The sequence below is a fragment of the Bos taurus genome, chromosome 21 (genome assembly GCF_002263795.3).
Source record: "Bos taurus isolate L1 Dominette 01449 registration number 42190680 breed Hereford chromosome 21, ARS-UCD2.0, whole genome shotgun sequence".
NCBI lineage: Eukaryota > Metazoa > Chordata > Mammalia > Artiodactyla > Bovidae > Bos > Bos taurus.
The window spans coordinates 66,661,914-66,688,864 of NC_037348.1; the positions used below are offsets into that span (position 1 = coordinate 66,661,914).

General features: G+C 49.0%; 1 protein-coding gene across 9 annotated transcripts in view; it reads left to right on the forward strand.

The window, feature by feature from the left end:
• The first annotated feature begins 16,535 nt into the window (after positions 1-16,535).
• The window catches only part of PPP2R5C (protein phosphatase 2 regulatory subunit B'gamma), a 139,511-nt gene continuing 129,095 nt past the window's right edge, over positions 16,536-26,951 (forward strand). For 8 of the 9 annotated variants that reach the window (XM_005222149.4, XM_024981629.2, XM_059878971.1 and 5 more), the window contains exons 1-2: positions 16,657-16,764; positions 17,651-17,716. In XM_005222149.4, coding sequence (XP_005222206.1) covers positions 16,738-16,764; positions 17,651-17,716 — 93 coding nt within the window. In that variant the 5' untranslated portion in view covers positions 16,657-16,737. Of the gene's footprint in view, positions 16,765-17,650; positions 17,717-26,951 lie in introns of all 9 variants that reach the window. The other variant, XM_005222144.4, reaches the window with a different exon arrangement.

Genomic DNA, 26,951 nt, shown 5'->3' on the forward strand with positions numbered 1-26,951 from the left:
GGCGGGACCCCACGTCACAAGGCGGGGGCGTGTGCTCCACACACAGTGGGAGGGCCCGGCAAAATCGCATGGCAATGGGTGTGGAGACGGGGAGGAGGGCCATTCTTGCCATCTACCTGTATTATTATCATTGTAGCAGTTTGGGCCACAGTAACAGAACACCATCGGTTGGGTGGCTTAAGCCACACACGCTTAGTCTCACAGTTCTGGAAACTAGGAAGTATAAGATCAAGGCCCCAGCAGATCTGGTGTCTGGTGAGAGCCTACTTCCTGGTTTATTGGTCCTCGCATGGCAGAAACCGGAACAGACAGAGCGAGAGAAGAAGCAAGCTTTCTTGTGTCTTATGAGGGCATTAGTCCCACTGTGAAGGCTCCACTCTCAGGAACTAATTACCTCTCGATGACCCCATTTCCAGACGTCATTATGTTGGGAACTAGAGCCTTAACGTGAATTTGAGAAGGATACAAATATCGTCACGTGTGTGTGTTAGTTGCTCAGTCATGTCCAGCTCTTTGTGGCCCCAAAGACTGTAGCCCACCAGGCTCCTGGGTCCATGGAATTCTCCAGGCAAGTACACTGGAGGGGGTAGCCTTTCTCTTCTCCAGGGGATCTTCCTGACCCAAGAATCGAACCCATGTCTCCCGCATTACAGGTGGATTCTTTACCATCTGACACCAGGGAAGCCCCAGAATTGTCATGGCACTATCATTAGGCTTTTCGGCTGTCAGCACAGAAACTCAGCTGGAAGACTAGCCTGAGAAAGAGCCCACTGTAAGCTATACCAAGGACAGACTCGAACACAAAGCCAAGGACACAGGCTTCCACGGAGCCTGCCCTCTGGGAACCGGGCTGGAGCACACTTGTAGCTCTGAGCCAGCTCTGACCTCTGCAGTTCTGATTGCTTCCATCCCATCTAGATGGGACTCTAGCAGATGGATTCCTCGGCTCCTCATCCCTGTGTCTCTCCTCCTCCTTCCATCCCTCATAAGTTTGACTTGAACGCGGCCAACCCTAACCCTCCTCCCTGACTCTTCAGCCCCTTTGACTTTCTGCCCCGTTCTCCCCGCGTTTCTTAGTTCAGATGGTCCAGCAAGCCTCCTGACATCAGGACACACTCCAAACTGTTGCCCAGACCAAGGACTGGGCCTCTTATCTGAGCCCCCTCCATCTGGACTAATTCCCTGTGGTCTCAGGATGACGTGGCACAAACGTGTCTGCGAGCAAGGCAGCCCCGTAAAGCGCCTGGCACTCACGGGTCAGCGATGCAGACGCTCTGCTGGTGCCCTCACGACAGGAGAAGAAACTCGGGTTCAAAAGGCCGAGAAAATGGCAGGATGTGCGCTGGGCATCTGCTCTTCTTCCCGTTTGTCCTGCACCTTCTCCCCTGGGGAACCCTCCCTCCCTAATTCCATGGAACTTGGGGGACCAGGGGCTGGCTGTCAGACACAGCTCCCAGGCCCAGGCCTCCTGCTGTGGGGACCCAGGCCCACCCTCATCTCGTGTTTGTGTCCCCAACTCTCCATATTTCAGTCGACTTAGCGTGGAGGGTTCCTGTTAGTTGAAACCAAGGAATCCTGAGCAGTGTCGTGAGCGTGATTGGGACACAGCTCCCTGAGAATGAGAGGCGCCACCACGCTCCACTCTACCCAGTAGTGGCAACGACAGCAGAGCGCGAAAGGGAGTGGCAGCTGCAGCATCTAGAAATTCTCTCTTCTGATTCAACTTTCCCTCTGGCTTTCTTTTAGGATGGAATAGCACTTTGCTCCCACGATTTTCCTAAATCAGTTGGCGCCATCTAACAGGAGGCTGTTGTTATTGTTCAGCCTCTCAGTCGTGTCTGACTCTTTGTGACCCCATGGGCTGCAGCACGCCAGGCTCCCCTGTCCTCCACCATCTCCCAGAGTTTGCTCGAACTCATGTCCATTGGCTCAGTGGTGCCATCCAACCATCTCATCCTCTGCCACCCTCTTCTCCTCTTGCCTCCTCTTCTCCTCTTTCCCAGCATCAGGGTCTTTTCCAAAGAGTCGGCTCTTCACATCATGTGGCCAAAGAACTGGAGCTTCAGCTTCAGCATCAGTCCTTCCAATGAATATTCAGGATTAGAGTAAGTGATTTGAGAGAGTCTGACATTATCAGCCTCCTCTGGTCCCTTTTGTGTAACCTGGAGCCATCAATGATTAATATAAACAGTCTCTCCTACATGGCCTCAAAACTGAGAATGAGCACAACCAAATGAGCACAGTGCTTTTTCCCACTGCTTTGTAGGAGTGGGCTTCCCTGGTAGCTTAGTGATGAACAATCCTCCTGCCAATTCCGGAAGACACAGGTTTGATCCCTGGATTGGGAAGATCCCCTGCAGGAGGAAATGGCAACCCACTCCAATATCCTTGCCTGGGAAATTCCATGGACAGAGGAGCCTGGCACACCACAATTCAGTTCAGTTCAGTCACTCAGTCGTGTCCAATTCTTTGTAGCCCCATGAACTGCAACACACCAGGCTTCCCCGTCCATCACCAACTCCCGGAGCCTACTTAAACTTGTGTCCATCACATTGGTGATGCCATCCAACCATCTCATCCTCTGTCATCTCCTTCTCCTCCTGCCTTCAATCTTTCCCAGCATCAGGGTCTTTTCCAAAGAGTCAGTTCTTTGCATCAGGTGACCAAAGTATTGGCGTTTCAGCTTCAGCATCAGTCCTTCCAATGAATATTCAGGACTGATTTCCCTTAGGATTGACTGCTTGGATCTCCTTGCAGTCCAAGGGACTCTCAGGAGTCTTCTCCAACACCACAGTTCAAAAGCATCAATTCTTCGGCACTCAGCTTTCTTTACAGTCCAACTCTCACATCCATACACGACTACTGGAAAAATCATAGCTTTGACTAAATGGACCTTTGTCGGCAAAGTAATGTTTCTGCTTTTTAATATGCTGTCTAGGTTGGTCATTGCTTTTCTTTCAAGGAGCAAGCATCTTTTAATATCATGGCTGCAGTCACCATTTACAGTGATTTTGGAGCCCAAGAAAATAAAGTCTCTCACAGTTTCCACTGTTTCCCCATCTATTTGCCATGAAGTGATGGGACTGGATGCCATGATCTTTCGTTTTTTGAATGTTGAGTTTTAAGCCAGCTTTTTCATTCTCTTTCAGTTTAATCAAGAGGCTTTTTAGTTCTTCTTCACTTTCTGCCGTAAGAGTGGTGTCATCTGCGTGTCTGAGGTTATCGATATTTCTATATGATATTTCTCTGCTACAGTTCATGAGGTGGCAAAGAGTAGGACTGTCAAATACAGTCTTATCAACAACACAATCTAAGAATGAAGAAAAACTCTAAAAACCGGATAATGGGGCTGCTCCATCAACTGCAAGTGCTAAGATCTTGCACAAGGTACAAAAATTTCTTTTTGTGTTTTAGGATCATTCACACCACCCACAACCATATCTCACCTAAACCAGGCATCCAAGTTGAGAAATTCTATTGTAAACCCACAAAGGATAATATCAATTACTTATCATAGCATTTCTATTTATCAATAAAATTCATGTTAATTATTATTTTTAAAAAAGAATGAAAGAGGCTAAGCATGGAAAGAATTTTCAACTATCTTATTTCTAATTTGGAAATAATTATTTCTAATTCACAAATGGTTGGAAATTCTTCTCATAGATCAGGTTTGCATTAGGACTATTTGGGTAGGATAGAAAGGCAGAGGGGACATTAGGGTCACCCAGAGAAAATTGTCTTATGAGTCCTAAGTTTGACTCAGGCCAGCATCTGGAATCACCAGGTAAAAGCTGAGGATACTGCTACCTCCCAGTGTGCTACCTGAAGAAAGACACAAGAATGCACAGCCTCACAGGAATCAAAGAAACATCCGACAACAAAATGAGGACTGCTCCGTTCTTTAAAAGGGGACTGTACTCTTTGAAAATGTTAATATCAGAAAGAAAGAAAGGGCTGTAGAAATATACTAGACTGAATATTCCAGACTGAAGGAGGCTAAAGAGACATGACAATTTAATGCAATACCTGAAGCTTAGGATGGATCTTAGGGTAGAGGGGAAAAAAATTCTCTAGAAAGTATAATTAGGTGCACTGACAAAACTGGAGTGTGGGAAGTAGACCACAGTACTGCATCCGTGTAAATTTATGCATTACGCTCATGCAAGAGAATTTCCCTACTCTTAGGAAATACAAACTCTAGCATTAGGGAGAAGCGTGTAATCTGAGCAGCTCACTCTCACAGGCCAAAAGAAGAAAATCACGTTTACAGACAGATGGATAGATAATAGATAAGTGAAAACGGGGCCAAGCACTAACAACAGGTAAATGTGAGTAAAGGGCGTGTGGATGTTCTTTATGCCATTTTTGTCATTTCTTATCATTTAGAAAGTATTTCCAAATACCTATTCAAAGGGAAACCCTGAGAAGATGGTTACCGAATGGCTCTGATGGATTAAACTATGGTTTGCTTTCAATACTTTTATCTTGTTTCCAATTATGCGCACACACACTTTATTTGTTCGATGGCAGCTGACTTTATTGATGTTGACACAGAGTTCTTTAAGCACCTCCTAACCCCCGACATGATGATGCTCATGTATCATTTAAGCCTCACGACAGTCTGGAGGGGGAGTGTGATCATCTCCATTTCGCATGTGTGCGGGAGGCTCAACCGTTGCGCCAGGGTTCAGGTACGCTCCCATGGACTCACGCCACAGCCTAAGGAAAGGAACAGTCAAAAACGCTTCTTCCCTGAAACTTTTGGGAGACCCCAGAGCCCCAAGTAAGAGCCCCTGCCCTGGAACAAGGAAGCAGAGCAATGAAAAGAGAGGGTTGGGGCCCTCCCCACCCCAGGCAGGGCACGGGGGACTCCAGGACCCCAGGGGCAGCCGACGCCAGGTGTGTACATGTGGAGGCTAGGAGTGCAGGGGCCTCCCAGGAGGCCTCTCAGGACTCAGAGGGCTCTGGGGTGGGGGGTGGGGGCCAGCGGGGAGAGGACGGGCATGTACCAGGTGGTACCGGGAGGGTGGGAACAGCTACCTCCTCTGCTGACACCCCAGCTCCCGTCACACAGCAGACACAGGACTGCGGCATGACTAGTGAAGCCCAGTGCAAAACACACGCCTGGGGCCCCCTGTTCAAAAATACAAATAAGTACAAGAAGATAATGTCTGAGCCTCAAACAAAGCCTCCGGCACAACCACACAGTCACAGGCCCGTGAAACCCTGACCAGACCCTGTCCTGGGAGCTTTATCCTACCAAGTCCTTGAGGGAGTGGGGCATTTTTATGTCCATTGACTCGATGAGGAAGCTGAGCCCCAAGGTGATTAAGTGAACAAGACACAGCTGGTGGGGGCTCAGTCAACAGTGAATGGAAGGCACATCCCTGATGGTCCAGTGGCTAAGATTCTACATGCTCAATGCAAGGGGCCTGGGTCCGATCCCTGGTCAGGGAACTGATTCCACAGGCCACAACTAAGAGTTTGCACACCACGGCTAAAGGATCTCACACGCCACAACTCAGACCTCGTGCAGCCAAATTCATACATATAAGCACTTCTTAAAAAAGAAAGAGTGAACGAGTGAACTTGGTAAGACACACTAACAGCAAGAGGCAGAACTAGGTTCACACAGGACCCTCTGCACGCAGTCTCCATCCTGCCCAGGAATTCACAGCTGCCAGGGCCTGCAGACACCCCGACCTAGGAGCTAACCATGTGAGGGACCCACCTGTCATTAGTCCTAAGTTCAATTAATCTACTATGAGTTGGAACTCATATTTTTATAAGCCTGCAGCAGATCCTGTTATACGCCTGTGCCGCATGCTCAGTCTCGTCTGACTCTTTGTGACCCCATCAACTGTAGCCTTCCAGGTTCCTCTGCCCATGGGATTTTCCAGGCAAGAATACTGGAACAGATTTCTGTTTCCTACTCCAGGGGATCTTCCTGACCCAAGGATGGGAATCCACATCTCTTGTGGATTGTCTCCTGCATTGACAGGCAGATTCTTTACAGGAACCCCACCTGGGAAGTCCATTATATACCTGAAATGGTGGCAAATCTTTATTTTCTGAGTGTGGACTTGGTATCTGGAAATGCCAAAAGTCATTCTATGTCAAACGGGGTCAACTTGAGACTAATGTCTTGAGTTGCTTCTCTTTCTTTCCTGCTTAAGAAGAAAACAAACTATGGCAAAAATTAAAGTATCCAGAGTTTATTATTCAAAAAAAGATGTTCTAAAAATCTGAGAAAAGTACATGGATATCCTCCAAAGTGAAGGCCTATTCTTCTGAAGGGGGAATTTGGATGTAAAAATTATAATTCATTCTAAAAGGCAGTCTTATTGAATTGTTAAGCAAAACCTCTCAACAAAGAGAAGTCTAGGATCACATGGCTTCACCAGTGAATTCTACCAAATACTTAAAGAAGAATTAACATGAGTTCTTCTCAAACTCCTACAAAAAATTGAAGAGAAAGGAACACTTTCTAACTCATTGTATTGAATTAGTATGATACCAAAGCTGCTGCTGCTGCTGCTGCTAAGTCGCTTCAGTCGTGTCCGACTCTGTGCAACCCCAGAGATGGCAACCCACCAGGCTCCCCCGTTCCTGGGATTCTCCAGGCAAGAACACTGAAGTGGACTGCCATTTCCTTCTCCAATGCATGAAAGTGAAAAGTGAAAGTGAAGTTGCTCAGTCGTGTCCAACTCCTAGCGACCCCATGGACTGCAGCCTACCAGGCTCCTCTGTCCATGGGATTTGCCAGGCAAGAGTCCTGGAGTGGGGTGCCATTGCCTTCTCCGTACAAAAGCTAGGCAAATACATTATAATAAAAGAAAACCATAGACATCATTCCTAATGAATATTGATGTAACAATCCTCAACCAAATACTAGCAAAAGTAAATCAATAGCAAATTAAAAAGACTATACACCACAGCCAACTGGGATTTATTCCTGGAATGCAAAGATGGCTCAACATGTGAAAATCTTATTGACACAATACACCACTTAACAGAATATAGGGGAGAAAACACATGATGACTTCAATTGACACAGAAAAAACATTTGACAAAATTTAACACCATTTCATTATTTAAAAAAATACTCAACAAACTAAGAATAGAAGGAAACTACCTTACCATAATAAAGGCTATGACTAGAAAGTCAACAGCTGACATTATACTCAAAAGCGAAAGTCTGAAAGTTTTTCCTCTAAGATCAGGAACAAAACAAGGACATCTGCTTTCACCACTTCTATTCAACACAGTACTTGAAGTCCTACCCAGAGCAGCTAAGTAAGAAAAAAACAGGCACCAAAATTGGAAAGGAAGAAATAAAATCACCCTTGTTAGTAGAAAACATGATCTTATATGTAGAAAACCTTAAAGACTGTTAGAGCTTATCAATGAATTCAGCAGTTGCAGGATATAAAAATCAACACCCAAAAAAATCAGTTATGTTTTTGTAGACTAACAATGAACAACCCAAAAAGGAAAGTATGAAAACAATTCTATTTACAGTAGCATCAGAGAGAGTAAAATACTTTAGAATCAACTTCATCAAAGAGGTAAAAGAAACTTAGATAGGAGAAACTACAAATCACTGCTGAAAGAAATGAAAGAAGACACAAATATATTGAAAGACCCTGTGTTCATGAATTGGAATGCAAAATATTGTTAAGATGTCAAAACTACCCAAAGTAATCTAGAGGTGTAATACAATCCCTATCAAAATTCCAATGGCACTTTTTGAAGAAATAGAAAAATCCATCTTAAAATTCGTATAGAATCTCAAGAAATCCTGAGCAAGCCAAAAAAAATCTTGAAAAAGAAGCACAAAGTGAGAAGTCTCGCACGTCCTAATTTCAAAGCATATTACACAACTACAGTAATCAGAACAGTGGTGCTGGCATACAGACGGACACACAGACGGCGGAAGAGAAGAGAAGGCCCGGAAGCAGAGCCTCGCATATGTGGCCAACGGGCTTTCAACACGACTGTCGAGACATTTATGGGGAAAGGACAGTCTCTTCAAGAAATGGCTATGGGAAGACTGGATATCCAAATGCAAAAGAACGAAGTTGGAGGCTTGCCTTATACCATAAATAAAAATTAACTCAAAATGTATCAAAAACATAAACATAAGAGCTAAAACTATAAAACCCTCAGAATAAAACACAGGGGGAAAGCTCTATGACATTGGATTTGTCAATATTTCCTTGAACATGACACCAAAAGAGCAGGCAACAAAAAACCAAAAAAAAAGGATAAATTGATTACATCAAAATTTAGCATTTCTGTGCCTCAAAGGACACAACCAACAGTGAAAAGGCAACTTGCGGTAGAGGAGAAAATATTTTCAAATCATACATCTGATAAGGGGTTCGTATCCAGACTACATGAGGAATTCCTACAACTCAGCAACAAGAAAACAAACAACCTGACTGAAAAATGCCCATGACTAGATATTTTTCCAAAGAGGACATGTTGTTGCTGTTGTTTAGTTGTGAAGTCATGTCTGACTGTGACTCCATAGACTGCAGCACACCAGGCTTCTCTGTTCTTCACTGTCTCCCAGAGCTTGTTCAAATTCATGTCCATTGAGTCGGTTATGCCATCCAACCATCTCATCCTCTGTCATCCCCTTCTCCTCCTGCCTTCAATCTTTCCCAGCATCAGGATCTTTTCCAATGAATCGGCTGTTTGCATCAGGTGGCCAAAGTATTGGAGCTTCAGCTTCAGGTTCAGCCATTACAGTGAATATTCAGGGTTGATACACAAATAAACAAGCATATGGAAAGATGCTGAACATCACTATTAGGAAAATCCAAATCAAACCACAATGAGATAACACCTCACACAAACAAGTTAGGTTGGCTACTAACAAAAGGGAAAAAAACAAGTGTTGGTGAAGATGTGGAAAAAAATGGAACCCTTGTGCACTGTTGATGGGAATATAAAATGGTACAGCCTCTATAGTAAAATTATAGCAGTTTCTCAAAAAATTAAATATACAAGTACCATATGATCCAGCAAGTCCACGTCCAGATATATATTCAAAAGAATTGAAAGCAAGATCTCAAAGAAATATTTACATACCCATGTTCATAAGAGCCTTTTTCACAGTAGCCAAGAGGTGAAACCCAAATGGCCATCAAGGAATAAATAATTTTAACTGTGGTATATCCATACAATGAGCTATTATTCAGCTTTATAAAGGAAGGCTGGCCCACACGACAACATGGAAGAACCTTGAGGACAGTATACATAATATAAGCCAGTCAAGAAAGGTCAACTCATGCGTGATTCCACTTCATAGAAACAGAAAGGAGAATGGCGCTTGCCAGGGACTGGGGTCCGGGGAGAGAAAACAGGACGTTGTTTCAGTTTTGCAAGATGAAAAAAATCTGGATGTGAATATGTGAGTATACTTACTGAACTGCAATTTCAAAATGGTTCACATAATAGATTTTATATGTATTTTACAATCAAAAAAATGTTTTTTCGAAAGCCAGTCTCATCACCTCTCAGTTAAAACTTGGATGGTGGTTCATGCAAAAAGGCAGTCTTTTCAGGTCTCCCAGCACGGAGTCGTTGTCTGCAAGGAATTTTGCTCACTAGGCAAGGTGTTACTCTCAGGTCTTTAAAGCACAGTTGAGGTTTTCTCTTTCTCCACATCAAGGGCAGAAAGATGGCAATAACGTGTGTGTGTGTGTGTGTGTGTGTGTAAGTGCATTCAGCAAACGGTAACGTTCTGTCCAGATGGAGAATTTCTTCTTAAATGAAGTGTGTAGACACAGTGTCGGCCCATTATATTCTGTTGCGCTCACAGTAACCACGGAGGGAGCCGGGAAGATCGTGTCCTATCTGTTATATGTGGGGTTAGACCAGGGTTTCTCTGTCTCAGTTCCGGCAGTTCAGTTGCTCAGTCGTGTCTGACTCTTTGTGACCCCGTGGACCGCAGCACGCCAGGCTTCCCCGTCCATCACCAACTCCCGGAGCCTGCTGTCTCGGTAGTGCTGACATTTGGAGCAGATGGATTCTTCCTTGTGGGGCTGCCCTGTGCACTGAAGGATGTTTAGCAGCATCCCTGGCTTCTAACCACTAAACGCCAGTAGCAGCCATCCCCCACCCAGTGCTGACAACCCAAAATGTCTATAGACATTGTCAGATGTCCTCGGGGCATAGAATCTGCCCCGTTTGAGAACCACAGGTTCAGAGGATCTGAGTCAAGGTCACATGGAATTGACACGTAAACCTGCGTCTTTTGATTCCTAATCTCCCATCCCTGTATGACACGGGGTTATTCTCACTTAAGGTCCCTCCAGAGGCCCCACCACATACACACCCTTCTCTGCCCTGCTCCATCCCAGGGACCGCATCGCTGGTTCTCTGGCCCACTGCTCCAGGTGGTTAGGCCACCAGTGGGAGGTACTGTGAGGGGGGGGAGAGGAGAGAGGTCAGAGTATTTACTCCCCCTCCTTGGCTTCCCTCCGTGCACAGAGGGCTCTGATCGTGGCTCTGCCAGGCTCAGGGAGCACCACGGCCCCGCCTCTGCCCAGGTAGGTGTGGGGACATGGACAGCTCCCATCACCCCTGCCACCATGCTGTGCCCTCCCTCCAACACTTGCTTGACCTCTGCCTGCGTCTGTCCATAGACCTTTCATTCATTTATTCCTGCTTAGACCTTTTGGATTGGGCCATGTGTTTCCTGCCTGTTGAAGTCACGAACACCAAACTCTGGACGAGAACTCAAATTCAGCACTGGCACACTGCAGCTATTCCCCAGCGCCTGGCCTTCCCGCTAGCTTTCTGCTGCCTGCCTCCTGCCCTCCTCGCTCAGAAACCTCCTAATCCCAGGTCTCTAATGCTCTTACGGTGTTCTCTCCCCACCTTGGGTTATTTCTGTCCTGTCTTATCTCCTCCACTGGACTTAGGGATTTGGGAGGAAAAAAAGAAAGGGATTTTATCTCCATGAAAATGAAATTATATTTTGTGTAGTTGCCCGGTTTTCTTCTATATTTAATGAAATTAAAATATTTTTAGAACTTTTTTAATGACTTTGATAGATTGTTTTAGAGCAGTCTACAAAACTTTAAGTTTTAGAACCTTCATAAACGTATCACCATTTGGCTTTCACAGAGAAAGTCCTCCAGGTTCACCCTACACAGTTGTTGCTCAGTTGCTAAGTTGTGTCCGACTCTTTGTGACCCCATGGACTGCAGCACCCAGGCACCCCCATCCTTCACCATCTCCCAGAGTTTGCTCAAACTCAAGTCCATTGAGTCGGTGATGCCATCCAACCATCTCATCCTCTGTCACCCTCTTCTCCTGCCCTCAATCTTTCTCAGCATCAGGGTCTTTTCCAAGGAGTCAGCTTTTTGCATCAGGTGGCCAAAGGATTGGAGCTTCAGCTTCAGCATCAGTCCTTCCAGTGAATATTCAGGATTGACTTCCTTTAGGATGGACCGGTTTGATCTCCTTGCAATCCAAGGGACTCAAGAGTCTTCAGCACCACAATTAAAAATTCGTTGGCACTCAGCTTTCTTTATGATCCAACTCTCACATCCGTACATGACTTATGAAAAAACCATATATGGACCTTTGTCAGCAAAGCGATGTCTTCGATTTTCTGTATGCTGTCTAGGTTTGTCATAGCAAGGACACCCTGCAAAGCAGGGTGGTTTATTGCCAAACGGTGATTCACCAGCTGACCCCTGGCACTTATCACAGCTCTTAAGGGGCCAAGCAAGAGGCTTTCCTTAGTCTGAGTAGTCTTGGTACCCCTGGGCCTTAGGTTGGTGACTTTGGGGTGTGTTTCCTTGGATCCTCAGAGCTGAAGAGCAGTTCCCATCAAATCACTGTCCATTCCGTGGCAACCAAGCTGAGTGTGTGCTGGCTTCTGTGGTCAAAACTCCTTGTGGACATTTCATTCTAGTGTAATCTGACTGACATGTATTCCCTACCCCTCCACCCCTACTCTGCAAATTTGTAATGTGTGAATAAATAGGCCAAAATTCCACAAGAAATGAGTGTTTAAGCACCAATCTGTGGAAATGAAGTGAGGAAACAGTAGAGGCGGGGTAAACGAGTTGAACTTCTGGAGTGGAGAAGGCCCAGGGGTGGCCTTGAAGAAGTTACTGCCCCATCCAGGCTGTGGGCAGCCCCTGGCCAGGAGTGGGGAGGAGTGAGGATGGGGAGCCTACTGGACAGAGTAGGGGGCTTACAGGCACACCCCAGGCTGATGGGGAGATGAGAGGAGGTCACAGGACAGGCTGAGATGATGGGCCAAACCACAGAGGCAGGGGAAATCAGTCTCTTCAATCAACACCGGGCCCTGGGAAACCCAGAACGCCTGTGAGGTGATCACTCCCCCAGGAACCTCAGCTGAAAGTCTGAGTGTGCGACGTGGTGGGACCCAGGCTGACGTCCAGGGAGCCCGGACAGGAGGCTCTGGGTCAGGGAGGCCCGAGCGGTAGCACGGCGGCAGGGCCAAGGCAGGCCCGGCCTCCGAGGAGTGTGTGAGGGCAGGGCCGTCACAGATGTGTTTGAGAGTAGGGGAGTGTGGAGGACTCCTGAGGGTGGGTGCACTAAAGGACCCCACGGCTGACTGTGGGGCAGGAGCCATCTTCTCTGTGCCCTGCCTTTCCTCACCAGCCAACCCCCTGCCCCCAAGTGAGGCGGCAAGACTCTGTGGTCCTGCGGCTGATGACTGCCGTGCAGCCAAGACCCAAGTCCTCCAGGACCTCTCTGGCCCTGAGAGACCTTGGCGCCACAAATGCAGCAATCCACTGTACAGAGGAACTGGACGTGGAGAAAGCATTTCTGGGTTACTCGGGGCCATCTTCAGGATAAGTGTTCGAAAAGGGTGGGGGTCTGAAGAAAAAGGGGTTTTGTGTAATAGAGGCAGTGTCTTTATGAACATGGGCCATCTCAGACACATGTGCACGCACCACACACACGCACATACGAGTATGAACACACACACACTATCTCTATATCCCTTTGACAGCCTGTTTTTTTTAATGCATTTATTCATTTTTGGCTGTGCTGGGTCTTCATTGCTGTACATGCCTTGCTGTACACCTTTCTCTAGTTGTGGTGAGCAGGGGCCAATCTCTAGTTGTGGTACACGGGCTTCTCATTGCAGTGGCTTCTCTCGCAGAGCACAGGCTCTAGAGCATGTAGGCTCAGTAGTTGTGGCTCACGGGCTTAGCTGCCCCATAGCACGTGGGATCTTCACAGACCAGGAATGGAACCTGTGTCTCCTGCACTGGCAGGTGGATTCTCAACCCCTGGACCACCAAGGAAGTTCAACAGCCTGTTTGGTTATTTTTTAACTTTTTATTTTTTACTGGGCATAGCCAATTACCTGGAGAAGGAACTGGCAACCCACTCTAGTATTCTCGCCTGAAAAACCCCATGGACAGAGGGGCCTAGCAGGTTACAGTCTACGGGGTCACAAAGAGTCAGACTGAGCAACAACAACAGCCAATTATCAATGTCATGGTAGTTTCAGGAGAACAGCAAAGGGACTCAGCCACACACATGCTATGCTATGCTAAGTCACTTCAGTCGTGTCCGAGTCTGTGCAACCCCATAGACGGCAGCCCACCAGGCTCCCCCGTCCCTGGGATTCTCCAGGCAAGAACACTGGAGTGGGTTGCCATTTCCTTCTCCAATGCATGAAAGTGAAAAGTGAAAGTGAAGTCGCTCAGTCGTGTCCGACCCTCAGTGACCCCATGAACTACAGCCTTCCAGGCTCCTCCATCCATGGGATTTTCCAGGCAAGAATGCTGGAGTGGGGTGCCATTGCCTTCTCCGCCACACACATACATATATCCATTGTCCCCAAACTCCCCTCCCATCTAGGCTCTGACAGCCTATTTTGAATCCCTTCTTTTGAGACCAGGATCTACCTCTACCATCTGCATTCCTGTAAATGCCACGGGAGCCAGGACACGGCACGGTTCCCAGCATCCCCTGGGAACATTCTATAACTTTTGGCTAGAACACTGGCTATGAGATGGCCCTCTCTAATGTGGACAAATGAAAACCAGCTCGATGGCCATTGAGGACCACACATGGTAGGTTTGCAGTGTTGACTCGTTTCTCCAGTTACTGTGGTTTCAAGGTCACTGGGTGGTAACTAGGTAGCTCTTCTGATATCTTGCCCTACATTTTCCCTCAACTCAATTTGACCTGATAAACACCTACCCTGACATGCATTGACACTCTGTCAGATCTGCATTTTCATTTGCAGTCAACACCCCTACTAGCATATTGCAGCTGCAGCTCAAATTCGGCATGTCCCAAGACTGAAATCATGTTTTCTCAAAAGCCAGCTTTCCATTCCTTATCCCCTTACATCCCTTCCTCATCATGAGGGTGCCCAAACTACAAACACGGGCATCAGCCTTTCATCTTCGATTCTGGCTCTCCTGCCTGAGCAAGTTGGCCTCCAGGGTATTTGGGGTCCTTCCTCCCGTTGTTGTCATCGAGAGCCCTCACAGGCAGCATCTGGACCAGAATGAGAGCCTGGTTGCTCCCCTCCCCCAACACTCCTGCCACAATGTCTTCTAAAGTGCAAATGTGAGCCAGTCACTCCCCAGCTTAGTATCCTTTAGTGACCCCGAACCATTATACATTCAAAAAGAAGTCCAATTCCTTGCCAAAGCCTACTAGTCTTAATTAGAAGTCTTTGTTCCTTCACTCTCATCTCCGGCCATAAATATACTCCTGTGTTCTTTCAGGATTACAAGCCAGGCCATTCTCACTCCAGACCTTGCAGGCTTGCCTTGTCACCATGTCACATCCTGTGATTCCTGACTTTCTTGTTTCCACCCCCAAGGAGCTGGTGTGCTTCAAGACAAGGGTCACGCCTTGTTCACCATGGTATCCCTTGCACTGTGCTTTGCACACAGTGGGCATCCAACAGAATGTTTGTTGAATGAATGACGGCAATACTGCATCAAGGGCTATGATACAAGAATACTGGTGACACAGACAAGTCTCAGGAAAGCCCCTGAGCCCCTTTAGAACTCTGTGGTCATCAACTAACAGTTTCAGAATTGTCCTTTCTGATATAGACTTACACTGGGTTTATTAGATTGTCAGCATATATGTCATTTTAAAAATGAAGTGTTATTAACCAGAGGCATTGCTCTACCCTCTCTCCACTTTTAACTTTTTTTTTTGGAGAAACTATTAACCCACTTAAAAGACTAATCAAAAACCGTTTCTTCTGCACAAATGGCTGTTTAGGGCTGTGCTGTGCAATTAACCTGAGGATATTCGTCTAAAGACACACGTTCAGACACCTGCATGCAGAACTTACTTTCAGGACCTCCCACGACACTCCTCACATTAGTTCTTTTTTTCTTCTTTTAGCTTTCTCACGGCAGAGCCGCGCGGGATAACCGAAAATGCTTTGCCTGGCAACTTTCAAGAGTGAAAACCCAGGCCTAAGAGAACACAATGGTTTCGAAGTGCCCAGGTAAGATTCAGTTCCTAATCTTCACAGGTGAGACACCAACGGTCCCTGAACGTGAAATCCGCTCACTCCTAGAGTCTTAATACCTAAAGTATTTCTGCACTACACAAATTGCGGGAATATCAAAGTTAGCCCACTTCCCTTGGAAAACTCATCTCCCAAGAGCTATTAGCCAGGTAAAATGAACCACGTGATTCCTGGTCATAATGCAGAGATTTCTTCTTACGATCAAGCCAAATTAAAGAATAAAATAAAATCCCGTTGGCAAAGCAGGAGCCTGACCTGTCGGGTGGGGCCACCAGAGGCGGGGCCCCGGACCGGGGGCGAGGCCAACACAGGAGGAGGCGGGGCTGATCCGGGGGCGGGGCCAACGCAGGAGGCGGGGTTGATCTGGGGGCGTGGCCAACACAGAAGGAGGCGGGCGGACCCCTATGGGCGGGCCCTAGCGGGAACCCGCGAAGCCGCTGCTCGCGTGGCTGCCGGGCCTCCTCAGCCGCTACCCAGCGCCGCGGCGGCCAGGGGCCGAAGTCGCCGTTCGCGTCCCTCTGGCCGCACAAGTTATTGCCATCCGTTTCAAATGTGTCCCCTGCTCTATCTGTACCGAACCTCCACAACAGTTTCCGGTCTGTCGCCTCAGCCGAAGCCCCACACTCCCTCCCCAGCCGCCGCCGCTGCCCTGTGTGAGACGGACCCGAGCCGGAGCGCGGGGAGGAAGACCGAAGCCGCGCGAAGGAGCGGGGAGAACGGAGAGCGTTAGGGCACGTGAGGCGCCTCGGCCAATGGCCGGGTGGCCTGGAGGGCTGCGGGGCGGGGCGGGGCGGGGCAGGGGCGGGACCGCGGGCTGGGGGCGGGGCCGTGGTGGGAGGGGCCGCGAGCAGGGGCGTGGCCGGAGATGGGGCGGGGCCGGCGCGGAGGCGGGCTGGGGGCGGAGCGGGGCCGCGGGACGGGGGCGGGGCCGGGCGCGGGGGCGGGGAGAGCTCTGGGGGAGGGGAGGGGCGGGGCGGGCCGGGGGAGGGGCGGAGAGAAGCCGCCGCTGCCTCCGCCGCCGCCGCCGCCGCTGCCGCCGCCGCGGCTGCCGCAGCCTCTGGGAACCTGGGAAAGGGGAACCGCGAGCGAGCGAACGACTCAGTCCCCGGGCGGCGGCAGCGGCGGCGGCGGCGGCGGCGGCGGCCGGGAGGGGTAGGCGCGACGGCCGGGGCGGGGGCAGGCGGCGGGGGAGGCGGCGGCGGTCCGCACCAGCCATGCCGAATAAAAACAAGAAGGAGAAAGTGAGTCGGGTCCCGGGGCCGCCGGACGGGGCGGGCGCGAGGGGCAGCGGGGAACGGCCCGGGAGCGGGGCCCGGCGGGGCTCCCGGATCGCGCGGGTGCGGGGTGGGGGCGGGGGGCAGCGGGTCCGCCCGGGGCCTCGGAGCCCAGGCTGGGACCGGCTGGGGCGTGGGGGGCGCGGCCGGGGTTGGGGGGCGGCGCGCGCGATGGGCGCGAGGGGGCAGGTGGGGCCGCGGAGGTGGTTGACCCATCCTTGCCGGCCCCTGGACAGGGGCTTCCGAGGCCGGGGTGCAGGCGTCTCAGCAGAGACCCTCCGGCTGGGGAGGAGGGCAGCGAATGGACCGGGCTTAATGCTTGGGGAGAACTGTTTGCCCTCCGGAGGGACACTCTGGGGCTCTCAAATACTATTCTTATCCTGGGTGGCGGCGGCTGCGACGGCTGTGACTGTGCTGCGTTTGCATACGGGTGGGGGGGGGGTATGTTTTTGCTTCAGGTGGAGCTCTGTAGCGTTTCAGAATCACCCCGGATATCCTCGCTCCCAGAGTTGAGTGTGGGAAGGGGAAAAAAGGGTTGTGATGTGCATCTTTCAAGATGCCGAGAGCATGGTACAAATGTGCGTTTACCTGTTTCTGCTTCAAGTTTTGAGCGCCAGATAATGCAGACGAAGAAAACAAGGAGAATCTGAATTTTGGGTTGGCCGGTGGGTGTCACATCACAATCCTGGGTCTCTTAACCATATAAAGGAAGAAAGTCGTGACGGTATTGATGAAAACTATCAAAAGTCATAGTTAAATTGTCTAAATATTTATGAAACTGCATTTTGGTTTATTTGATGTTTCACAGTCTAAAAATTGAGGAACCTAATTGATTCTGCTTGATGTTTCCCAGGAATCACCCAAAGCAGGGAAGAGTGGAAAAAGTTCAAAAGAAGGACAAGACATAATAGACTCAGAGGTAACTATTCTTAAGTATTGTTTCCATTTTTTTTCATAAACACCTTTTTAGGGTAGGAAAACTGAGGGTGAGAAAATTTAGGCTCTTCTGAAATGTTCCCCTGTATGAGATCTTTTACTTGTGTCGCTCATAGCCCTCCATTTTAGTTATTTGGGTTTGTATTATTTGTCTTTGGGGAAATAAGAATGTTTTCAGACCAGTTGTGTACGTCTGGCGCAGCTGGTATATTCAGGTTCACCACCTGAAATCTAGCAGCCCTGCTGTGAGCCTGGCGTCAAGGACTCTTTCAAGACTGGGTTCAGGTTCCTTTCAGTTTTCCCATCCTCCCTCTTCCTTTGCAAGGGGCCAGGTCTGTCTCTCAGCTTCCCTGGTGGCTCAGTGGTTAAAAATCTGCCTGCAATGCAGGAGACGCAGGATCGATCCTTGGGCTGGGAAGATCCCCTAGAGGAGGAAATGGCAACCGACTCCAGTATTCTTGCGGGGAAAATCCCGTGGCCAGAAGAGCCTGGTGGGCTACAGTCCATGGGGTGGCAAAGAGTCGGCCACGACTGAAGCGACTGAGCATGCTCACAGGCAGGTCTGTCTCAGCAGCTCGTCCTCCCCCTCCTCCCATCACCCTTGCTTTCTGGGCTGCAGACTTTGCTGTGTTTTTCCCTGTAAGTGTCCTGTCCCATTAGCCTCTGTCCCTCACAGTGCTGGTATATTTTGGATTTTCTGGTATTGCTATTTTTGTGCGATCGTCCATCATCTTTCACATTGTTTTTCTTTGTATTGGCCAGTTCTGACTTCTTTCGCTTCTTTCCTTTGGGCTTATTGAGGAAGCTGCCGGAGTGCTTTGTGGGGACTGTGTCTACCTGGTGGGAGCGTGCTTTGAGGGTGTCTACAGAGCCAGCGCTTGGCTTCACCCTTTCTTCCTTGCAACCGGTTTAGCTAGAGCACCTTGGGCTGAGGGTCTGGGAGCCACACAGACCCAGGCAGAGCTAATGGGTTGTTTTGAATCCTTGGTAGCAGAGAAGCTGCTTAATTTGGTGTCATAGTTCTCCAGAGCTGGACTGTTTAGGTCCCTAGTCTTATCGCCAATGACAGTAATTTACAAGTGTCAGACCCTTTCCTATATGCCAAATTAGAATAGAGTTCAGTTCTGTCTGGGAAGTAAGTTAACGGGCCATTATCTGCACTAGCCTTTTTTTTTTTTTTTAATATATATAGCCCCAGGTTATCTTTTCCTTACCATTTGGTACCTTCTAAGTCTCCCTCCTCTTCAGGAGGTGGTTTACTCCAGCAAATCTGTTGCCCTCCCCAAAGCAGAAAACAGAAATCCAAAAGGTTCCTTAAATACCAGTGTCTTTGTGCCAGTCTTCCCCGTCCTTTCTTTATGGCAGACAGTCACGTTTCACTGAGGCGTTCTTGCATTTGACTTGGCTTACTTCCGTGTCACTCTTTTGACTAAATTGATTTAAATGAAATTTAGCTGCTCTGCAAAGGTATATGCCTTTTCTTTTCCCTTTTTTGGTTTGTTGCTCTTTCATTAAAACTGCTTAGTCTTCCGAGTGCTGCCCCAGACCTTTCTTGCTCGCATACCTGTCTCTGTTAGTGTTGCACACACACAGATCAGTGCGTATGGTTCATTTATTCCTGTTTCAATGAAAAGAACCTGACTGTAAGGATGGAAAATGTTAAGTTTGAATCTGGAAAACAACAACAACTGCTCAGCAACTCAGCAATCCCAAAGCCACTCCTAAATCAAGTGTCTGTTTGAGGTGGATTGGGTTCTTAGACTGTCAGTGGCTTAAGAATCTTGAGGTGTGGCCTCCAGTGTCTTGAGTGTGATGCCCCACTTGTCCTTCTGTATTTTTTCCAGCACTACTGTCTAAGAGCTGGAGCTACAGAGCTTGAAATTACCACTGAAAAGTGCTGAAATGTTGGGCCCTTCACTGCTTCCTCCTCAGGATCCCAGAGGCAACATGGCGTATTAAGCCTGACACTTGGCAGGTCCTGGGTATTTTGCAGGCGCACTAGCTGAGGCTCTTCTGTGCCTCTGAACTCTGGGCTGGCCGTTGCTTTCCCGCTGTTGTCTCTCTCCCCTCTGTATTCTTGTCCATCTTCACTTCTAGTCCCACCCCCTTAGCCAGTGCGATTTACTCACACGGGTGAATGAAACCATCGCACACTTTCTTCCCCTCCTGTCTGCCCATGTTACTTTGAGCTGGAATGTTTTAACCTGAACGGTTCACATGGGTTTATAGTTTCCCCTGGGCTTCCCTGGTAGTTCAGTCAGTAAAGAATCTGCCTGCAGTGCAAGAGACCCAGGTTCGATCCCTGGGTTGGGAAGATCCCCTGGAGAGGGAAATGGCAACCTACTCCAGTATCCTTGCCTGGAAAATCTCATGGACAGAGGAGCCTGGTGGGCTGCAGTCCATGGGGTTGCAAAGAATCAGATACGACTAACACTTACTTACTTACAGTTTCCCACGCTGCTTTTCGAACCTTTCAGATGTCACATCACCTTCACGGTCGGCATTGGCTCACGTTACCCTGCAGACACACCTCCATTAGGACAGTTAGCACATCCTGGACCTCATAACCCGAGGGCTACAGAGCAGGTGCTCGTCCAGGGCAGACAAGTCGTCCCTACCGAGAACACTTAAAAGAACTTGGCCTAAAAAAAAAAAAAAAGAACTTGGCCTGCGGCTGACTCAGTATACCAGCCACTTCAAGTGTGGGGAAAGGTCTTTATACAAAGTCCTGGCTGGCGACAAGCTGGCCTCAAGGAAAACAAAGGAGCTGGTGGCTAGCATCGCAGACCGCTTTGGTTAGAATGGGGGCCATTTAACGGCATGAGTCTTTAGCAAGAACATGAAGTCCTTCAGGCAGGACAAGTGTGGCTGGGGCAGTGCCTCAGCCGAGGGTTCGTGAACACAAACGCTGACCCCTTGGTGCCGTCAGCAGTGGCACCTAACTTCCGTGGCCCTGGCTCCTCATCTCTAAAGTGACTTGGTGAGTTTCACATTTGGCCATTTTTAACTGCATGGGATAGATCAGGCGTGGCCCCTCTTGAACGTTTTCCCCACAAGATGCATGGCCAGGACATATCTCTCAGGGCAGCAAAATACCGTTAAAAGTCACAACTGCTGCCGTATACCTTTTGTCTTTTAGGAGAAATTTCTACCTCTTGACTGACCTGTATTTGGTACATCTTTGATTTTTTTCTTTTTTGCAAGTAGATTTTTTTTTCCTCCTTTCAAACAGAATGGTTAATGTTTGACTTGCCTTTCCATAAGTGTCCTGGGAATCAGTTTCCATCCATTACTTCCTGCTGGTTTATTTCAAGCATGCTTTTAAGGAGTGAGGACAGATGAGTTCACGGGGACCTTGACCTTGTAGACCTGTGGCGATTGACAGAGCGAACTCGTCCCTGAGCAGCTGTCCTCAGTCAGCATCAAGTCTGTAGACACATAGCTATGCTCGTTGGATGAGCATTTAGAACCCTAATAAACCGCTTGGAGAGTCCCAGAGTCCACTGCAGAGGATCAGACCTCGCGACTATATGCTTTGTTATCGTTATTTCAATTTGTGTACTGTGTCCAAAGTTACGTTTTTAAAAGTGTTGATGCTTTCTGTAAAGAGATTGGTTGTAAGCACATTAAAGGTCGTTTGAGTGTTGTTCTCTGGTCATATGTCTTCCTTATCCTGTTTCAGCTCAGTTTTGTTTGAAAGTCTCTACAGCAACTCTTACATAATATCTGTTGCTGAAAGAAAAGCTGAACAGCCCTCTCTCCTAACCTGTGAGCTTTTTCTGACCCCTTCCACCTTCAGCAGTAGCTCGTCTTCCTCTCTGTGACCTGTCCCTTTGCATTCCCCACCCCCTCCCCTCAGGGTTCTTGAGACAGGAAGCCAGACTTGCTGGGGTCCCGTCAGCATCGGTGGTAGAGTCCTGTTTTAGAAATTTAAACTGAAATTTTAGAGATGCTTATTAATTCATCTAATAGTGACAGTAACGCCCATTTTTTGTTAACAGGAATAACGTTTTTGTGAAAGATGCCTGTCCATGAAAAGTTTTTTGACTCTCCAGTCACATAACTTGGTAGCAGGCTTTCTGAGCTGCGTAAGGTTGGAGATGGACGGCGAAGTAGTTGTGCTTTCGGGGGGACAGCTGTGGTCCTCCCCTCCCGAGAGGAGAGTCCCCACCTCCCGTCCCCAGAACACCAAAGCCTCTGTGTGGAGGCTGAATTCTCAACTCAGGCTCACTGGGGGCTTCCCGTGCCCCTTCTCCCATCGTCATCTTACCGATTTTTTCCAATACAACCGCAAACTGGCCTCCAGGGACACTCGGAGAGGGCTCCAAGGAGGAGTACTTTAAAATCTGTTTTGATGGGACTTCCCTGGCCGTCCGGTGGTTAGGACTCTGCTTCCACTGCAGGGGAATCCCTGGTCAAGGAACTAAGATCTCTCATGCCGCTGGGTGGGGCCGAAAAAAACAACTTTTTAAAAATTCTTATGTAATTATTTTGTTGTTAGTTGTTCAGTTGCTAAGTCACGTCCAGTTCTTTGTGACTCCATTGACTACAGCACGCCAGGCTTCGCTGTCTTTCACTATGTCCCAGAGTTTGCTCAAACTCATGCCATCCAACCATCTCATCCTCTGTCGTCCCCTTCTCCTTTTGCCTTCAGTCTTTCCCAGCATCAGGGTCTTTTCCAGTGAGTGGGCTCTTCACATCATGTGGCCAGAGTATTGGAGCCTCAGCTTCAGCATCAGTTCTTCCAATGAATATTTGGGGTTGATTTCTTTAGGATTGACTGGTTTGATCTCTTTGCTGTCCAAGGGACTCTCTACAAGTTATTTTGTTGGGAATGGGAATTCCGCATCATCATTCCTTAGGGCCCAGGTGTCCAGGAAGATGGCGGCTCTGCAGAGAGGACAGTCGGATTGGTAGGATGTGGGGTCTGGAGGTGCCAGGAGTCACTGTCCTCAGAGAGTAAGACTCCCTGAGCTGTCCCCTCTCTAGCGCCAGCTCCTGTCCTGTGCTACAAGCTGGACACTTGGTGGGCACAGAGTGCCTCCCACCAGAGACCCACTGCTCTTGAGAGGGCAACCCAGCCTCAGCACTACAGCCATGGGGGGCCAGGTGCGCCCCTGTGGTGCTGCCCGTGGTGCTGTGCACTCAGGAGCCCCCCCGGGATCCTTGGGCAGCCCCACTAGGTGCCAGCAGCTCCCCATCTCCGGCAGTGATGAGCAAAAATGCCTCTTAACATGGCCCAGTGTCTCTTGGAGGCCAAAATGGCCCCGTGTCGCAGCCACTGCTCTAGAAAGCTCTCTGCACAAATTACCCACTCTTGCTTGTGAGTTGTGCCTGGCACACTGATGGGAAGAGCTGTGCTCAGATAGAGGGGCACCCACACCCCTTCACACCCTTCAGAATTCATGAGGGTCCCTGAGCGCTTTGACTGAGGTGGGCTATAACTACGTATTTCATATCAGAAACTAAAAGAGAAAATTTTTTGTTATGCGTTAATTTATTTAATACCTATACCACACCTATGGTGTGTTGCCATAAACAGAATATTTTTCATCAGGAATGACTGTTTACAAAAGTTCACTAGGAAAAATGGCATTGCTCTGTGTTTCTGCAAATCCCTGGAATATCTGGCTTAACTGAAGATAGCTGGTCTCCTGAGTCTGTGCCTGCATTCTGTCTGTTTTGATATCATATGTCAGTAGCAGGCAATGGCACCCCACTCCAGTGCTCTTGCCTGGCAAATCCCATGGGCGGAGGAGCCTGGTAGGCTGCAGTCCATGGGGTCACTAAGAGTCGGACACGACTGAGCGACTTCCCTTTCACTTTTTACTTTCATGCATTGGAGAAGGAAATGGCAACCCACTCCAGTGTTCTTGCCTGGAGAATCCCAGGGACGGCGGAGCCCGGTGGGCTGTCGTCTATGGGGTCGCACAGAGTCAGACACAACTGACGTGGCGTAGCAGCAGCAGTAGCAGCAGCAGTCCGGTAGCCTGTGAGAAATCAGCAAAGTGATGGTTATAAAGACAAAGCATGTCTCAATGTTACCATAAAAATAGGAGACCCCCCCCCCAGGGGCCTCAGGGAGCCCACTCGGAGACCTGATGTTTAGACTACTCCTCTCATCCCTTTCCTGCTTTCGTCTTTGTATCTCCAACTCAAGTTCATTTGTTATGAAATTTAGAGGAAACTTTTTCTCACCATCCTGGAACGTGTTTTTTCCCTGTCTTTTCAATTTGCATAGCAGTTATCTGCTCTGCCAATTGTTTACCATGTATAGTGCCTTGGACAACTTTAATTTACCTGAGATTTACCTCCCCACTAGACCGAGACCTCGAGGCCAGCACTTTAACTGGATTCTTCTTTGCACTTGCCAGATGTGTTAGGAGTCAAGAAGTACTGGAGTCAAGAAGTACTTGTTGGTGGATTTTGAAAGTGTTCAGGAAGGAAGAGAGCTTCGAATCAATCAGCTGGCTGTTTTCTTTCTGATTCTGTAAATTTGAAAGAAAAAAATCTCTCTTGGTAAGAGGCTTATTTATGTATCGCCTCCTTGATCGTCTAAGGGAATTTTAATGCAGAATTTTCATTCAGTGTAATTTGTTTCAAATAAATAGCATTATATTAGAGCAGAAGATTGGGCCTTCCCAGTGGCTCAGCAGTAAAGAATCCTGCAACGCAGGAGCCACAGGAGACAGGTTCAAACCCTGGGTTGGAAAAATTCCCTGGAGGAGGGCATAGCAACCCCCCCAGTTTTTTTGCCTGGAGAATTCCACGGACAGATAAGCTGGCATGCTACAGTCCATGGGGCCACAAAGAGTCGGACATGATGGAAGCACCTCAGCACACACACACACAAATCTGAAGCTTATCGTCTTAGGTGTTTTTTCTGATGTTTCTAAAGATTCTTGTAAAAGGTTTGGTTGGCCCCTGGATAACATGGGGGTTGGGGTGACTGTTTGCACAGTCAGAAATCCCAGCATAACTTAGAGTTGGCCCTTCTTATCCACAAATCTGGGGTGCTTTATCGTTCTTTTTAAATTTATTTTGGGAATATTTCTCAGTAGATCATACGTATTTTATAAGTTGTGTGTGTACATATATAGAAAGAGAGACAAAAGTTGGAGTGTGTCTTGTCCTATAAAGACGCTGGGGAAGACAAGAGGGAGGCCCTCGTGTCACCCATGAAGCGTGTTTTCTGTTATTTGTGAAGGGTCACAGCTGTTGCTCTCAGACATTGAGTAGAATTGGGGGTAAGTTGGCCCCCGTCGTTTGCACTCAGCAGCCGCTGAATGGATGGGTCGAGGTGGGGCACGTTCTTGTAAAGAGCTCCCCCTACAGCCGTGGGCGAGGAAAGCAGAGGGTTTAAAGCAGACCCAGGAGCCCCCGAGCTCACGTGGGACGCGGGGTGTGGCGGTGGGCGTGGGGAGTGCCTCGTGGGTAAAGCCAGCGGAGGTCAGTGAGCACCCCCTCCTCTTCAGTAAAAGCTCCTCTGCCTGACGAGCTAGCCTGGAACTGACTTGTGTGAGATAACAGGAAGCATCCCTGTTTGTAGGAGCTCCTGGGTCAGCCTTCTCCCAGCGAGTGCAGGCCCGGAGCCCTGCCCATGGCGGTGGGGTGAGTCAGTCTGCAGCAGCGTGAATCACGGGGATCTTTTCCTAAGTCACAGGGAAAATTCCTCTGAAAGATGGCAGCTCTCACAGCATCTCCGGTGTTTCCTTAAGTACTGGGCACTTGCCCAGGTCGGGACACGATGCTGTCTGGCTTGGCCCAGCGTTCTGGTAACAGCCTGGCGTCTTCCTGTCCGCCGGTGGTGTTGAGCCAAGTCTCCCCAGGCCCTGCTTGTAGGTCAGCTTCCAGAACAGCAGCTGCTGAGACATGCTGCTTCCCAAACCCCGGGCACGGCGTCATCTTCGTTTTCTCCACCTGGGGGCGGGAGAGAGCCGGCCTAGAAGTAAACGCTCCAAGAGGGGAGGAAGAAAATCTCTCAGTTGGAGGACTTCATGTTTTCCTCTATCATGATGGAAGCGTTGGTTGCTCAGTCGTGTCCGACTCTTTGCAACCCCATGGACTACAGCCCACCAAGTTCCTCCATCCATGGGACTCTCCAGGCAAGAATACTGGAGTGGGGTGCCATTTCCTTCTCCAGGGGGGTCTTCTCGACCCAGGGATCGAACTCGGGTTTCCTGCATTGCAGGCAGATTCTTTACCGTCTGAGAAGACTTTATCATAAGTGGGGTTTTTTTTAATATTGATTTATTTGACTCCAGCAGCTTTAGTTCCCGCATGTGAGAGCTTCCCTGCATCATGTGGGATCTAGGTCCCTGACCAGGGACCAGACCCGTGCCCCCTGCGCTGGGAGTGGAGAGTCTTAGCCACTGGACCACCAGGGAACCCTATATGTGTTTTTTTAAAGATGAGCTTGAGCAAGGCTCTAAAGGGGCTTTGTATGTGCATGCTAAGTCACTTCAGTCGTGTCCGACTCTGTGCAACCCCATGGACTGCAGCCCACCAGGCTCCTCTGTCCATGAGATTCTCCAGGCAAGAATACTGGAGTGTGTTGCCATTTCCTTCTCCAGGGCATCCTCCCAGCCCAGGGATCTAACCTGTATCTATTACACCTCCTGCGTTGGCAGGGGGGTTCTTTGACCACTAGCACCACCAAAGGGGCGCTGCTGCTGCTAAGTCACTTCAGTCGTGTCCGACTCTGTGCAACCCCATAGACGGCAGCCCACCAGGCTCCCCCGTCCCTGGGATTCTCCAGGCAAGAACACTGGAGTGGGTTGCCGTTTCCTTCTCCAAGGCATGAAAGTGAAAAGTGAAAGTGAAGTCACTCAGTCGTGTCTGACTCTTAGCGACCCCACGGACTGCAGCCCACCAGGCTTCTCCCCATGGGATTCTCCAGGCAAGAGTACTGGAGTGGGGTGCCAGTGCCTTCTCCGAAAGGGGCGCTAGTTCCGACCTGAAGCTGGTTTTGGCCGACGGGAGTAGCAGTGTGCCTGGCACCACTGAGGCATTAGACCTGCGCCGCCCAAGAGTTAGCTGCTCGACACACGCAGCTACGTGTAAATTAACAAAAATGAATCAGATTCAGAAGTTCAGTTCCTCAGTCACACCAGCCGCATTCCACGTGCTCAGTGGCCACATCTGGCCATGGGTGCCCTGCTGGACAGCACAGGGAGCAGGTCCCACTTCGCAGGAAGTTCTGCTGGACAGAGCGGCCT